This window comes from Erpetoichthys calabaricus, chromosome 3 (genome assembly GCF_900747795.2).
Source record: "Erpetoichthys calabaricus chromosome 3, fErpCal1.3, whole genome shotgun sequence".
Lineage (NCBI taxonomy): Eukaryota > Metazoa > Chordata > Cladistia > Polypteriformes > Polypteridae > Erpetoichthys > Erpetoichthys calabaricus.
Window position 1 is genome coordinate 121,388,004 of NC_041396.2, and position 17,181 is coordinate 121,405,184.

General features: G+C 36.0%; 1 protein-coding gene and 1 long non-coding RNA gene across 2 annotated transcripts in view; one reads left to right on the forward strand and one right to left on the reverse strand.

Moving 5' to 3' along the window:
- Positions 1–3,419: 3,419 nt before the first annotated feature.
- Positions 3,420–8,619, reverse strand: LOC114649698 (uncharacterized). The gene is made up of 3 exons (XR_003715866.2): positions 8,543–8,619; positions 7,605–7,804; positions 3,420–3,895 (listed from the first exon to the last, which is right to left on the reverse strand). It is a non-coding gene; the product is annotated as an uncharacterized LOC114649698 (long non-coding RNA).
- An 84-nt stretch (positions 8,620–8,703) lies between these two features.
- The window catches only part of cnih4 (cornichon family AMPA receptor auxiliary protein 4), a 42,523-nt gene continuing 34,045 nt past the window's right edge, over positions 8,704–17,181 (forward strand). The window contains exons 1-3 of the mRNA XM_028797330.2: positions 8,704–8,820; positions 9,294–9,362; positions 12,047–12,159. Coding sequence (XP_028653163.1) covers positions 8,752–8,820; positions 9,294–9,362; positions 12,047–12,159 — 251 coding nt within the window. The 5' untranslated portion in view covers positions 8,704–8,751. The remainder of the gene's footprint in view (positions 8,821–9,293; positions 9,363–12,046; positions 12,160–17,181) is intronic.

The following is a 17,181-nucleotide window of genomic DNA, read 5'->3' on the forward strand; positions in this document are numbered from 1 at the left end:
CCTGGGTCCCACTAGTTTCTGCCAGTTCTGAGCTGATGACACTGCTGGACATCTTCCGATTTCGAAGGGTAATAAGCTTGTTGTGTCTTTCATCTGCTGCACTAAGTTTCCTTGGCCAACCACTGCATCTACGATCCTCAATGTTGCCCGTTTCTTTGTGCTTCTTCAAAAGAGCTTGAACAGCACATCTTGAAACCCCAGTCTGCTTTGAAATCTTTGTCTGGGAGAGACCTTGCTGATGCAGTATAACTACCTTGTGTCGTGTTGCTGTGCTCAATCTTGCCATGACATGAAACTGTCTTCCACAACCTCACCTTGGTAGCAGAGTTTGGCTCTTCCTCACCCAGTTTTAAGCCTTCTACACAGCTGTTTCTGTTTCAGTTAATGACTGTGTTTCAACCTACGTGTGACATTGATGATCATTAGCACCTGTTTGGTATAACTGATCATACACCTGACTATAATCCTACAAAAATCCCTGACTTTGTGCAAGTGTGCCTATAAGAATTGATGCTGGTTTGAAGGCAAAAGGTAGTAACACCAAATATTGATTGGATTTAGACTTTTCTTTTGTTCGCTCACTTTGCATTTTGTAAATTGATAACAATAAACAATCATTTTTTATATTTCTGAAAGCATTCTTTGTTTACAGCATTTTTTCACACCTGCCTAAAACTTTTGCACAGTACTGTATATTAAAGTGAAAACACTGCTAAAACATATAGAGTAGTTTCTAAACAGAATATGATGGCTTAGATCAATTTCTGAATTATAAACAAGCTGCAGCACTATATTTCACATTCAGTGTTGCAACATACAAACAGGTTTCTGAGTGATACACAACCTGCAGCACTTCATTTCAAGAGTAGTTTTTCTCAGCATTAAAACAATTTCTCCTACTTTGAAGTACCTTATAACTCAAAGTTGTATAGTTGCATTTTGGTGAAATCAGTGGTACTACATACAGTATATATAGTAGTTTCCTAACAGTACTTTCCTATTTAGATCAATTTCTAACTGATACACAAGGTGTACCACTAAATTTCACATTCAATGTTTTTTACTGTTCTAACTCATTGTGATATATTCAAGTGGAACTCAATGTCCTGTTGATACTTCAAGGTGAAAGCACTGTGGCAGCACATAAATAGTAGTTTCCTAACAGAATTTTACTGTTTAGGTAATTCCAAATGTAGTTTTTTTTTCAGTTTTGAAGTACATTTTGCTACACTGAGGTACTGTGTAACTCAAAATTCTATAGTTGCATTAAGTTAAAAACACTACTGTAACATATACTAGTTTCATAACAGAATATTCCTATTTAGATCAATTTTTAATTGATATACAAGCAACTCTACTATATTTCACATTCACTGTTTTCCAGTGTCACTCTCACTCTCTCTGGTCAATATGCAATCCCTCCTGACAGTACAGGTCCATCCATCCATCCTTTATCCAACCCGCTATAGCCTAACAGAGGAGCCAATCCCAGCAAACACAGGGTGCAAGGCAGGAAACAAACCGCGGGCACAGCGCCAGCCCACTGCAGGGCACACACACACCAAACACAAACTAGGAACAATTTAGAATCGCCAATGCACCAAACCTGCATGTCTTTGGACTGTGGGAGGAAACTGGAATACCCGGAGGAAACCCACACAGACATGGGGAGAACATGCAAACTCCACGCAGGGAGTACCCAGGAAGCAAACCTATCTCCTAACTGTGAGGCAGCAGCATTACCCACTGCACCACCGTGCCGCCAGTACAGGTCCATCTGTTCCAAAAGGTATCCCAATGCACTATAAACTTTTACCACTCTATCCAACAACATTTGAACCACACATTAAATCTAATCTCCCTCTCTTGCCTGGATTGGCACATTGCAAAGGCAGAACTCCAGAAACTACCACCTTATCAGTCTGGTTCCTCAGCTTTGCACCTAAACTCTTAAATTTGTGTTGGTTTCCCATTTACATATACCAAATAGGTTATAATATATTGTAAGAAAATCTGTCACAGAAGCTATGTGCTGACTCCTGTAATTGCAGAATCCTGTACTATCATTTTAGGTGCAGGCTTAGAGGTGACCCATTGGGGCTCCTCATACTTGTCTGCCACCTCAGAGTCACTGTCAAGATCCAGAAAACAGCTGGACATCTCCAGCTGTAGGGTGGATGCCCCTGAACAGTGTACACTTTTATTTTTCTCTTGTATCCAATTGTGACTCACCAAACTCTACCTCTCTTGTGTGGAGTTTCCTCCTATGCCACCTCAGGGGTGAACATTACCTCTATGAAGGACAACTGAACAAATTCTCCACTTCAGTGCAGGCTGTGTGAATCCATCTGCAGTTATGAAACTTTCAATTATTTCTAGGCCTCCACCTGCTTCCCCACTCATTCTTTTAGTTTTTAGCACAAACACCTCCACCTATCTTAAATCACACTATTTCCAGTTATACACAGATTGCTTTGCCATCGTTTCCTTCTTGTTTATAAATTACAATATGTAAAGTGCCTACAGGAAATCAGAGCCGATGCCATTAGTGAGATAATGCAATAATTAATAACTAAGAACACAATTTTATAATGGCTATACATGCATCACAAAAAATAAGTACTGAAAAGTACTCTTTCTAAAATTAAATTTAAAATTTGTAACTACACAATTCAGCTTCACAAATGTGCATTTTTCATTAAAGGGTTTCCGCCATGTGCTACAGTTTCCTTCTACAGTTCAAACACATGCAGGTTAAGTTGATTGGCGATACTAATTTGGCCTCTGTGTGTGTTTGCTTTGTGATGGGCTGGTGACCTCGCTTGGTGTTGTTCCTGCATTACGCCCTATGCTTACTGAGATAGGCTCCAGATGCCCCGAGACCCTGGCCTACATAAGTGGGTTTAGAAGAGGGATGGATGAATTTTCTGTGAAATTAATGGTCTCCAATATGACTTAGTCAAGTGTGCGTGGTGCGGAGCCACAGCCTGCACCAGGAGCAAAGGGTGAACAAACCAACCCTGAATGGGATGACAAACCACTGCAGAGCTGACTCATGCTCACATCAACCCTCAGACAGTACCAGTTTCTTATTCACATATCTTTGGGAAAGTGAGAAAAGAATGAGTAGCAGCACTAAAGAAGGTCCATAGAAGAGTAACTAGACTGACTTTGTGGACTGCATTAGGTCTACCATAACTTCTGGAGAAGTTCTCTTTTTTAGGCACTCATCCAGGCAGATTTTACAACCCTGTCGGTTTGAAAGTGTTTTTCACACTGCAGCTCATTGTTCCCACCAGGTTTACTTTTTTCATTTCATTTTGTTACTTAGACATTGGTCATTAATAAAGTAATGAAGCAGAGCAGACTAGTATGGAGACTACTCTGAGTTTATTCCACTCCATTCACACATCCAATCCTTTATATGTGCCCCAGGGAAACATAACATTTGTTTAGAAATAATATTTCTATATCATCTTTTCTTGCAAGTTAACAGAACAAGATGCAGAGAACAGAAAGATAAAGAAGAAGAAGTTCTTTTCTTACAAGTGTAGCTCAAATTGCTCTACAAAAAATATATAGGCATTATAAAAGTAAATAAGAAGCAAATGGAGATGATTTTTCCTTTTTAATAAATATAGTCATAGTCAAATGGCCAGGGAGAAAGTTAAACTTGCAACCATCAAGGATGCTGGAGGTAATAAACCTCTGGGGGTCCCAGGCCAAAGCCCACTCAGCCCCCTGTGCATGTCCCAACATACATAATAATTTGGCCATATCAGTCCAATTACAATTCCATTCCAAGATATCTTGCGAACATTTCTTCTCTCCAGCATCACAGGCAGTTTTTGCTGATGTAACAGGTGTCAGAGACGCAGAACACCATTGCAATAAACTGGAAAAAGAAAACAGAAAAAAAAAACAGAAAAAACAACAGCAGTTACTACTGCAAATCTTACAAACTGTATGCAGTGCCATTTATAATCTATTACAACTGATTCAAGTAATTTAAAAAAGCCAAATTAGAAAAGTGGGCTTATTGAAGCTTTATGAAATGCTTAACATTTTTAGCCTGGACTTCTCTTTTGGCAAAGCATTCGAGATTTTTATTGCATGAGTACAGAAAGCTGCCTTGCCAGTTTTTATGCTTAATCTTTGAATAAAAAAGCAAAGCAATGTTTGAGGAGCTAACACAAAAAAACAGAAATGTAGGGGGACAGAAAGATTTAGATGGAGGATTCTGGAGGTGCTGGGCAAGAGGGCCAACCACTACTTCAACATCTGTCCTTCCTTCTTCTCTAACTGCTGCCCTGTAATATGACTAGACTCTTAAACATCCCTATAAACATTTAAAAGATAAACACAGTAGATAAACAATTTTCATGCACTTTGTTCAATCTATATATATAAAAATGGAATGGGTGGGTCGTCGGGTGGGCCTTTTTTTCATTCCGTCATTTTTTCGACGTTTTGAAAATGTAGAATGATTATTTGATTTTTTTGTTTTTATTTGATCGTGTCTATGTAGCCGCCGTCGTAATAAAGTATCGCTAAAATCGTCATTTATCGTAATTTATTTTTGACGTATAACGTCGCCGTCGTCGAGGTCAGTGATACCAGTGCAAAAAATCTGCTTACGGTTGAAAGACACGCCCTACTCACTGGACAGTTAAAAACACCAATCAAACTAACGATGACATCAAGTATTACCCAATCAAAAGTAGGAAAGGAGGCATCTTCATAAAATGCGTGTGGGATGATTTGCATGAGACGCTGCTTTAAAAAAAAAAATGATAAAAAAAATACGGGATAAATCCCGTCCAGTATTGATTCAAAACGGGACGCGCAATTTCATTCTCAAACGCGGCACGATTCCGTATTTTAAAGGACGGGTGGCAACCCTACAGTGCCAGGTAACCACCCATACAATCACATTGTGATTCAGACTACGAATGCAATGAATGTAATTACCCCGATCTACATACAAGGCGAAAGTCTTGCAACATTCAAAGATGATGGTTTGGGATAAGTACACCATACAACATAAAAGAGCTTATGAAGCCTTGAACCGAAAAAAGCAACATCTCAGAGATCGTAAAAAAAAAAATAGGAGCTAATGTCGTTTTACTCGCTGTAGATTTTACTCAAACATTACCAGTTATTTCACGAGGGAGACCAGCACATCAACTCAACGCGTGTTTAAAATCCATGTTTCTCCCACGCTCGGTTATATGTCGCGTGTTCTCGGGTAGGTGCACCAAAAAATGTATACATTTAAGCATGTAATGGGCAAACAAAAAATGAGGTATACCCAAAGGCACAGCAGTAGTACTTAATGTAACTTTACTTCTTAAATGTTAATGTTTTACTGTTTAATAATTTATACGCTTCTTATATGTTGTTCAAATTCTTTTATCAAAATACCACTGACAGCGCAATGCACGATAACATCGAGTGAATACACCATACGCATCCGCCCACGGCTGCCCTGCTGTGCGCAGATAGGACTTGATTGTACAATAAAATAAAATAAAGATAAAAAGACTAAAACAATCATCACCCATAAAGCAGATAGTAGACGTGACGTACTATATGTGTACCACATTTCAACTGTATAGGTGCAACGGTTTGCGAGCTACAGGTCATTTAAAATCCTGGACAGACACACAAATTGCCACGGTAGCAAATTACAGAAGAAGATTTTACTGTTTAATAATTTACGAGCTGTATATACCCGGCGTTGCCCGGGGCAGAAGTAACCTAATCGGTCAAACACTTACATATATACCAAAGTAAACCTAATCGGTCAAACAGTTACATATATAAAAAAACCGAACCTAATCGGACAAACAGCTTCATATATACAGAAGCGAACCTAATCGGACAAACAGCTAATCTATATACATAAGCAAACCTAATTGGTCAAACAGTTACATAAATACAAAAGCAAACCTAATCGATCAAACAGCTTCATATATACAGAAGCGAACCTAATTGGTCAAACAGTTATGCATGTGCAGAATGATTTTACAAACATTAAGCGTGTTAACAATCATTAAAAAGAAAAGATTGAGGAACTCTTCTTCTATATGTGATGAAGCTGGATGAAGCTGACTTGACGAAGACGTAGGTGGCATAGATTGGTTTTTCTAAAACAGAAGAAAAAAATGAGTATCTATTATTATTTTAAATTAGAATGAAAATGAGAACCTTGATTAGAGATAGATTATCCGTATTAAAATATGTGCATGAGTAAACTTTTGCTAACTCTCTAGCAAAAGTTTATTCATACAAATTGGCATGGGATGGCTTTGTGAAAAAGTAAAAATTAGATAAAAATAAATTGAGAATGCGTACTTCGATTTGACTGAGATTATCTGTAATGATGAAAAAAAAGTTTAGTATGTTTTTTTTTTCCATACGGGAAGGATGTAAAACCTTACATAGGCACCCTTCAGCCCGTACTGAAGGGTAGTGTCAGATTCTTACTGACTAAAAAACACCCTTTTTATTCCACAGCTACCCCAAAAACCACTATTAGGCATTACTTTGGGGTGGCAGTAGTTTAGTTATGAAACAGCTGGGTCCTGAAAAAAATCTGTCTTATTAGTGGCTTCATCACATATAGAAGAAGAGTTCCTCAATCTTTTCTTTTTAATGATTGTTAACACGCATAATGTTTGTAAAATCATTCTGCACATGCATAACTGTTTGACCAATTAGGTTCGCTTCTGTATATATGAAGCTGTTTGATCGATTAGGTTTGCTTTTGTATTTATGTAACTGTTTGACCAATTAGGTTTGCTTATGTATATAGATTAGCTGTTTGTCCGATTAGGTTCGCTTCTGTATATATGAAGCTGTTTGTCCGATTAGGTTCGGTTTTTTTATATATGTAACTGTTTGACCGATTAGGTTTACTTTGGTATATATGTAAGTGTTTGACCGATTAGGTTACTTCTGCCCCGGGCAACGCCGGGTATATACAGCTCGTCATTAATAAAAATGTATCCTTGTTTCTTGTTCTGCCTCCATTCTTGGTACAGCCATAAAGCATTACCAAAGTAAACCATCAAAATATATTAAGGTCTGCTGTAAGTAAAGTCTAATAATATTATTTCTTAATTTACTGTGGATCGATGTTGGATTTTGAAAGAACCCAGACTTGTTATTATATGTAACATGACTTTTTTTCTTACACATTACATATACAGTAGACATTGTGTCACAATCTCTGCATATCTAAAATTTCCAATGTGATGTGCACAGGTACAGTTATTTGCATTCAGACATCTTAGTTTTTCTCTCCTGCTTCAGTTTTGTTTAGGCTAAAATTAAGTCTTGGTTCTTTCAAAATCCATTAACAAAGCACAATAACCTAAGAAAATAAATGTTATTTTGCAACACGGAACAACATTCCAGTTTTGTTTTTGTTGATACTGATGTGCCTCGGTCACTGTGTTTGTGAGTATTTACACACTGAGGCTTTCCTGTCTAAAATTAAAGTGCCAGTGTTCGTTACTGGACAGAGTGAGCAAACATAGATGACAGTATTCAAACCAACAAAATATTACAGATAAAGTAATAAATAGGGGAAGTCTTACCAGGAATCGTGCACAAATTATATATAAAACTGTGAGCCTCACTAGTCTTAACTCTAGAAATAGCACACCTATGATGATCTGCACATCATCTCGAATTTGGACTCTTAAAAGCAGAAGAAAAAGATATCCAGTTGTGTCTCAGAGTTTGGGTTCACAGGCATCTGTTTGGGTCCATGGAAGGCTGATTACCACAGAGCACCCTGTAGAGTCAAGTGAAAAATCACAATAAAGGGGCATTGTTTTAGTAACTGCAGTAGTACAAAGTTAAGTGATTACTAATGAGTAACCCTCTCCATATTTTAGTTAAATGTATGTGTATGTACTCCTCCTAAGCCAACAGTTTAAACGATAAGCTAATGAAATGTCACAAAAGCAGATGCCCAGCACTGCCATTGTGCCACATGTAACACACATCACACTTTACTGATAGATTTGGAGGGCCTACTGTACACCAGTGTAGTGTCAGATATACACTCCTAAATCTATTCCTAATTTGACCCTTAGATTACATTGGTTTGCTTAAGGACAATGGTTGTGGGCAAATCTTAAAAAAAAACATACCAGCAAATGCTAATTGGGTGTTGCGAAGCATTTCTCCATTAACTCGTTAACCCTAATTCGGAGAAATATTGTGTCTTCTACCATTAAACCAGAGAATTACGAAGGTCCTATTGCAACTGAAAATGAAAATCCCTATTGCCTTTTTCATCAATACGATGTACTTGCAAAATGCTGTACGTATGTCATAAAGGACATTATAAAGTTCACAGACACATGTCGCATTTCATTTCGCTCCCTCTTCGTTCGACTGAGGTTAAATTTTTCAGATGACAAATTTTTCAAGTTCAAGAAGTTATAAAATTCTAAAACTCCCATCTTTTCCAGTAAGAAGTGACAAGCCCACTTACAGACGGAGATAAACGGCAATACAAAATTACCTGGCAAGAGCAATTCAAATCTGCCGAGTGAGGCGAGTCGTAAAATGTTGCATCTGCGCAGTACAAGTCGGGCAGTGTCGTGAGTAATGTTATTAATCAGAGAGCGCATGCGTGAGGCAAATGTCACTTGAATTTCACGGCCCCTTCACTACTTAGCGGATGTCACTGGTGATGACGTAGGCGCGCCGCGTGAAAGGCGGAAGGGGAACATGGAGGCGGCAGTGTTCATTCTGTCTCTCGTGGACTGTTGTGCTTTAATTTTCCTTTCTGTTTATTTTGTATCCTTTATATTAATTATGTAAAACGCTGGGATCGGATACGATTTTTAATTTTTTGTTCTCTGTTTATGCTTTATTTTTATGTCTTGTTAATTTTTGAGTTTATAGCATGTAGTCATTATGCTTTCCAGCGAGTTCTTGCCTCTCTGACTTAAAATTTTCTCAAAGAATGTTCGAAAACTATCGGCGTTCGAAAATGTGAAGGGATGTGTTTTCGGTGGCTCGAACGTGTAGTTAGAAATTTGCTCATTAAAACATACTGTGTGAAACCATTTCCATTTCTTACATTGTTCACTATGGTTTTTGTATAATTGAATGTTGGTGTTTGTGCTCTGGCTGTGATATATAAACCTGATTTACGTTACCTAGAAATATGGCCGTAGGTGCGTGTTTTCCGCATCTCATTGTAAGTGCAAATTTAATATTACTTGCATGAGATTTATGTTAATGATTTTTCTTAACGGAAACCACAGATTATTACTCTCTCAGATTTAGAATGCGATTATATTAATGCAAGGTCGTGTTGTTCCAAATTGAACAAAGTAAGTATCATGATAGTATTTAATGCAACAATACTTTAGTTGTCCAGTGTTCAAACATACAAAAGAAATGTGTGTATTTCTGTGAATACATTTTGATTCTAAACCACCTTATTACCTTGGATAATATGGTCTTAAGAAGACTTTTAATTCTTTTCAGTTCTTTATTTTCTCATTTTACAGTCTGCTTTTATTCCTCAGGAGTTCTTTCATAAAACTACGTTTTGATTCTGGAAAACTGAAATAGGCATTGTTCTGGGTGCCCTGATATAGCGAGTTTTAGCTATTAATGACAGGGTAGAGACATACATTAACTATACCACAACAGTAAACTGGTGCACACGTTAACTTCAGCATGTGACACAAGCAAATATTTTGAAGCTATCAATTGCTAAACATATAGCAAGTAGACGATCTTTTATCTAAATTTCATGCCCAGTTGTACTAAGATGAACACTAACATTAATGATTTTGGAATTCAATTAAAGTCCAGTGCTGGGTCTGCTATTAGTGATAAAGTATAATTTGTTAATCTTTCCAGATGTCACATTGCAAGAGCACAACGGACCAAGCGATAGTGATATAATTTCTTCCCAAGCATGGAAAGAGATTTTAAAGAGTGATTACCTCAGATACATATATATGTGTGTGTGTGTGTGTACAATATCAAAATGGATATCCTTATAACCAGCTCTAATTGCTTTGTGCCTTTATAAAACAAATAAGCATTGGTTTGGTTTAACTGTTCTAAATGTTGGGGGCCATATAGTTAAAGGCAGTGCCTTCTGTACCAATTTTTTCCCCTTCTTTTCTTTAATCTTGTAATGAGACATGTATATTGAGAGAATCTGGAGTATAGGCTTTGCTAAATTATATATTGTTAGAGCTTTAATACAGCTGAGGCAGCATTCTCAGAATTAAATCTATATGGTTAATCAAAAAATTAAAAAGTTACTGATGTGTGTGTACTCTTGTGAAAACAGATGATTAACATATTCTGATTTCCCCAATTTATATAGTAACAAAAAAGTGGTGCTTATTTTATGAATTAATATATATTCTTTCTTTTAACTTTTGTGAGTATGAGAGCAGTATAATGGGAAATGTTTGCTTCAATAACTGGAGATTATCAATCATGTAAAATATCATGTGAAATATGCAAAAAAAAACTTACTACCTGACATACACTTTTTATTAAGTTGCAATATGTTAGTACTTATGTTTACAATTCCTGGCTATGTTTATGCATCAAATTCTTTAATTTCTTCAGTAAGTTGAAATGTTGAGAGAATGGTAACTAATTATACACACAAAAAATATTAATGGGTAGCCATTCTGCAGACAGCAACACCCATGTCATCTTTTAACTTGGAGTGCCTGGTTATTAGCTTTGTTGAATATGTATGGTGTTACCTTTGTCACTGATCTGACAATTTAGTATACACTGTACTGCACTATCTAGACCTTTTTCATCTAAGAAATCTGGGGGAAAATGAGATGATTCCTCAGTATGCAGGATACCAAAAAAGTTGAAGTGGAATTGTTTTATTCCTAGAGTTAATTTGAAGTATGTATGTCTTTTCTCTGACATCCATTTAGGGTTAGAACTGATTTTAAAAATGCTCCTTCTAACATGTTCAGCTGGAATATGGCGTATATTTAGGGATAAAGTCAGCCAGTAAGACATTTGTTTCTCAAACTACCGATTCTGATGTTCTCTTACACAGTTGGGCATCGGATCTTCCCCCACCTTTTCTGTACTGGTTAGATCCAGTTTACCTTCTTCTCTTAAGACAGTAACAAGCAAATTTGTATGGAATCTTCAGATTCCTGGCATCCTGTCGCATGGAGTAGCCTTCATTCTGTAAAAAAATAAATAAATAAACTGATATGGTTCTTAGCCAGTAGGAATTCCAATAATTTGCAACCCATTTACAATTGTATTAGTGTACAATTCTGTTTCATTTCTCTGATAACTTTGGTGAAGGGATTTATGTTCCTAGAACTGTTGAGTTATTGATTGGAATTCTGACATATCCAAAATAAACCCATTTTATCTTGGCATAAACGGACAGATGTGCTGCTGAACCTGAATTGTTGACTTGTGAACCAATGTTGTAAATTTTGAGCCTTTAGAACCCTGTTTTATGGTAAAAAGAGAATAGACTGAGTTTGGTTTGTTTGATTCACACTGTTCACACACTGCATTTGGGTCTATTGAAAATGAAGCCAGGTCAGAAATTTTTTAATTATGTAGTTATTGAAGATTATCTAGACTTTTTTCGATTTCAGGTTTTACCTTGTGTAAGCAGTATTTTGTAATTCTCTAAAATGCTTTTTTTTTTTAACAGTGAAAAATAAAAAGGAGAAATTTCAAAAAGTATTCTTTTATGTCAGCAGGACATTTAGAAGCCATAGTATTCTTAATTAGGCTTGTTAAACATAAATAATCAATTAATCAATGAAAAGGCTAATACAGAAGACATTTAGAAGAACTATAGCGATAAATGTGTGTACATATTCAAAGGTATAGGTGAGTGATGCATATAGACTAAACATTCCTGTGAATTACATTGTTAGTGATGTAGGCATTATCTGGTAATTTTTATGATAGTGAGAAAACAGAATATAACAATTTCCTTTTATATGAATTACTTACAAAGCATTTTTTTTTTCTCTTATAATAGTGGGTTGTTCCAGAGCTTGTCGGACAGGCATTTGCCACATTACTGATGTTGGTTTCAATGCACTGGTTTATCTGTCTCCTCAATTTACCAGTTGCAGTTTGGAATATCTACAGGTGAGAAAATGGAATGCTTTTTTAATGTATGCTTTTATTTGTGTGTGTGTATTAATTAGAGGTGTGCAAATATCTGTTTTTGGCAGTCAATTCTGATGCTAGTTACTTTAACACTATAGGCCTGTACTTTTATTAAAGTGAAAGGAAAGATGATACATTTCCAGCAATATAAATACGAAAAGGAGACTTTCTTGATAAATAAGTTGGCACATAAAACTTAAGTACTGAGTAATTTACATGTTTTAATAGTCAGATTTATTAATAATAACAGTGATACATTTAATTATTGCTTGAATTTCTTTTTTTATGGCAGAGCAGGGGGGATTTGCTCCCATTTAACAACAAATAGGTTTTAAACTAATACACGATCGTATAATTCTAAATTTGTTTTAATATGTGTACATACATTTATTCATTGAGATTTTTTTTAAATTAAAAGTATAATCAATACTATCAAAATTAGAATCCAGACATATCATCAGTAAAACATATACCAGTAAACACTGAGATTATTCGAGTCTTATTTACAACAACTCTTTACAGCTGAATGTGTAATAAGACTTTTTAAATCCAATTTGTTAATCCAGTCACTTCAAGTATGTGACTATTGTAGTTGATTGCTGCTGAATATTTTAGTATATGCAGTGTGCATTCCTGTCTTCAGAAGACATTAATAACAGTAAAGGAAAAGCAGAATGTGGGTTCTAAAATACATTACTTCAGAAATCCTGTGTCCACTGATTTTGTTTTATTCTCAATACATCTTGCATAGATGAATATATATTTACTGTTGCTTATGTTTGTGAATTCTTCTAGAGTTAAACCAATAACAGGATTGCTTTTTGCTGAATTGATACATTGTCCGTCAAAATATGTTGTCCATCATAATACTTAAAATTGCTGTCTGAATTTAGACGTTGCAGTATAATTCAGATATATGGAGTACTGATCTGATTTTTGTTTATTTGAAAGCCTGCTTCCCTTATTTAGAGCTTTGTGAATGGCAGAATCACAAGAGTTGTGTCATTGTACTATCAAAGCATGAACAGAAACATCTACAGGTCCACAGTATGGCTGTCAAATTAACCAAAAAACAGGCCCACAGTAAGACTTGAATATTCAAATTAAAAGAAATATGTTTTCAAATATATCTGAACATTTTGTAAAACATCCGAGTACTGCATGTACACTTGTAGTGTATCTGCTTTTTCTTTATATTTTTTTTTTGTTGATATTTTTACTTTTGTTTCTTGTGGTGCATTTTTAAAACATGAAGTGCTTTTGGCTTATGCACTTTCTTTAAAAGATACATGTGAAAACAAAAAGCCTCCAAAATGATTAACCAGAAAACTACTAAGTTAACAATGCAGGACAATATTATATTATAAAATGAGCAGTCTGTACAATGTAGTTAGTTTCTTGGGGCCAGATTTGATAATTTGCAGGCAAGAATAGCAGTTGAATGCTGCAGATGCTTAGAGAATACCAGTAAACTGAGTCTGTCTCTCTCTCTGTCTCTTTTACATTTGCAGCTTCCCAAAATATTGACCCAATAGACCTATACCTAAGATGCAGACTGTATGGAAAACTGTTAAAGTAGCCAAAATGAGCTATGATGTTTAAAATTTTAATTTATTGTATTGTGTGTAGGGCGGCACGGTGGCGCAGTGGGTAGCGCTGCTGCCTCGCAGTTGGGAGACCTGGGGACCTGGGTTCGCTTCCCGGGTCCTCCCTGTGTGGAGTTTGCATGTTCTCCCCGTGTCTGCGTGGGTTTCCTCCCACAGTCCAAAGACATGCTGGTTAGGTGGATTGGCGATTCTAAATTGGCCCTAGTGTGTGCTTGGTGTGTGGGTGTGTTTGTGTGTGTCCTGCGGTGGGTTGGCACCCTGCCCAGGATTGATTCCTGCCTTGTGCCCTGTGTTGGCTGGGATTGGCTCCAGCAGACCCCCGTGACCCTGTGTTCGGATTCAGCGGGTTGGAAAATGGATGGATGGATGTATTGTGTGTATGCTTAACAGTTATTAGGGTAAACAGAAATAGTCAAAGTCAGAATCTGCAGTTCAAGGGTGTATCGGAATAGGATCAGGAACAAAATAATAGTTTGAAAGTGCTGGAGAAGTGTTTAAACATCTTTTTGTTTTAAGTATTTTTATATATATATATATATATAGCACAAGTGTAGATTAAGGTGCAGAGCAATAGGTGACTATCAGTTTTACTAACCATTCAGAAATATGAATTAGTTGATCCTGAATTTAATATGCAAAAACATACGTAACATATTCCAATACTAGTAAAGTCCCTAGCACACATAACAAGTGTGGATTCTAGAGTCATATATTCCAGAAGGGTCTGCTAATTCCATGGATTTATCCAGGGCAGGGGAAGTGGGCCCTAAGTAATGAGGGTGAGCTATATTGGATAAAACATCACTTCTTCCAAAATTTATTGTGGTGTGATTACTTTTGACTATTATGAGCTGTGCTTGTTGCCGATAGCAGCTAAGTTAATGTAAAATATGTTTCTGCACTGGCATTCCCTTCAATGCACACATATGTGTAGACCTCATGTAGACCTTCCTGTGGAAGGATTCATATTTTGAGCCATGATGCAAGATGCAGTGTAAATAATTCACAACAAGCATTTTAAGTAAGCTAGTGCACAGAATGTATGTAGTAACTGATTGATAGAGATACCGGACAGCCATACTTACTGACCCAGTAAATCTCACGTAAATTAATAGATTTTTTTTTATAACCAATTTTTGCCTCACAGGTAACATTTAAGTTTGGCTCAATAGCTCCCTTAAGAGACCACAACTGACATGTAGTATCTGATTTGATACAGAGATTCCAGGCATACATACTAAACTACTCAGTAAATCTGTACAGTAAGGAATATTGAATAGTGTGTCTGGAGTAATGCAATAATACAACTAGTGCAAGCTAAACAAATAACCATTTTATCCCTCCCCCGCATCCTCTAAACACAGCAAGAACTAGTGATGCAAGATAAGTTACAAACACATTTGGCAACAGATGCTTAGAACCTTTGTACTTGCAGTATATGTGATACAGAATGAGTACAACACTTTTTAGACCAGTGTCTTTCAGATTGTCATAATAGCTTTAGAACTATTTCAGTTTTGCATTTTTAAAACAGTAAAGATTAAAAAGACATCACTTTCCATGATATTTGGCTTTTTTTCCTTCTTTTTTTCCCCATCTCCCATTTAAGTGAGGTATGCAAAAATACATTTAATATGCTGGACTTCAGAAAATATCTTTTTTTTTTTTTTACCTAAAATGCTGTCCTTTTTTCTCTCTAGGATATAATCTTTCCAAGTGAGACACATGAGATTGCCTCTGTGAAACAGATACAATTTAATGCTGTAGTCCTTACTTTATTATTCTTTATATAAACACGTCACAGACAACAATCTAACTGAATGATCTCATGATATAATGGACAACAGTGGAGAAGGTGCCAGTCAAATGAAGAATGCAACTGATAAAGTTAAACACAAAGCAGCCTGTTATGCCCATTAACGAAAACTAAATTCAAACATTTCCTTAATGAAGAAATAAACATTGCATTAACTAAAACTAAATTAAAAATGAGCAACTTTGTGAAAACTAGAACTAAATGAAAACAAAAAACTTTTCCCCATTGTAGAAGCGTGCAGTTATCAGTGTTATTTCACTTGTTGAGATATCTTAAAATAAGTCAGCATATACAACTCCACTTAAAACCTTAAAATAAGAACAAAAACTAATTTTAAATAATCTACCATAGTCTATCTAATGCAGGCATGCAGTTATCAGTTTATTTTTTGTATGTTATTTAAAACTGTGCAGTCATAAATTTAGTTTGAAAACTAGAGCCATGGAGGATTAGTCAAGCACGAATCACCCACCCTACGCTTAAGATTCATTCAGTATTCAGTCTGAGAAAAAGTTGGAGACTTTTTTCTGTTCTAGCATGACTGTGTCACTTTGCACAAAGCCAGGTCTATAAAGACTTTTTTTGACAAATGTGAGGAAATCTACAGGCATGCACAGAGCTCTGATCTCAACCTTACTGAGCACCTTTGGAATGAATTGGAACACCAACTGGAAATCGGGCCTTCTCATTCAGCATCTGCACTTGACATCATAAATGCCCTTTTGACTGAATGGGCACAAATTCCCACAGACAAACTCCAAAATCTTTTGAAATGCTTTACCAAGAGAGTGGGGGCTGTTACAGCCACAAAGGAGGGGTCAACTCTATATTAATGTCCATGGTTTTGGAATTGGATATCCTTCAAGTTCATATACACTTAAAAAATGCCCTTTCAAATTTAAGTGCACATATTTTAAATTGATGTATGCTTACTATTTTAATAATCAAATCTGGCTGCCAGGGCAGTAAGTGAATTTCACTTGGTAGGTTGTCTTAAAATAAGTCAGCATATTCAACGGTTGTTACTCCACTTAAAACCTTAAAATAAGACTAACATAGACTAATTTTAAATAATCTACCATAGTCCATTTAATACAACAACAGACCAGTTATTACTTTAAACAGGTTAAGATTAAACATCGGACTATGTAAAATAAGGTTTTGGGCAATCACACCGCCACATGCTCTTAAAATAAAGAAATATAACACACCTTTCAAATTGCTCTTTATTCTCAAAAGAAGGATAGTCAAATTTTTGGCAATTTCTTTACTACAGTTTTGTACTTTTAGAAACCAATTATAAACATTATTCTCCTCCTCTAAACAGACCGTGGAATTTTGATCACATACTTACTTTTAATAACCAGTGTTTTAATAGGCCAGAAATTTAGGTACGTTGTTTTGCATTTTCCTCACCCAAATTGCTGCAGAGACTAACATGAAATAAACTTTTTAAAGTAAAACCAATGATTTACTACAAAACTTACTAAATAAAACACTGTTGATTGTGCGAACCAGTAACAAATAATCAACCCTTTACTAAACACTTTCCATTCAACCATTGCTTTTTTTTATAAG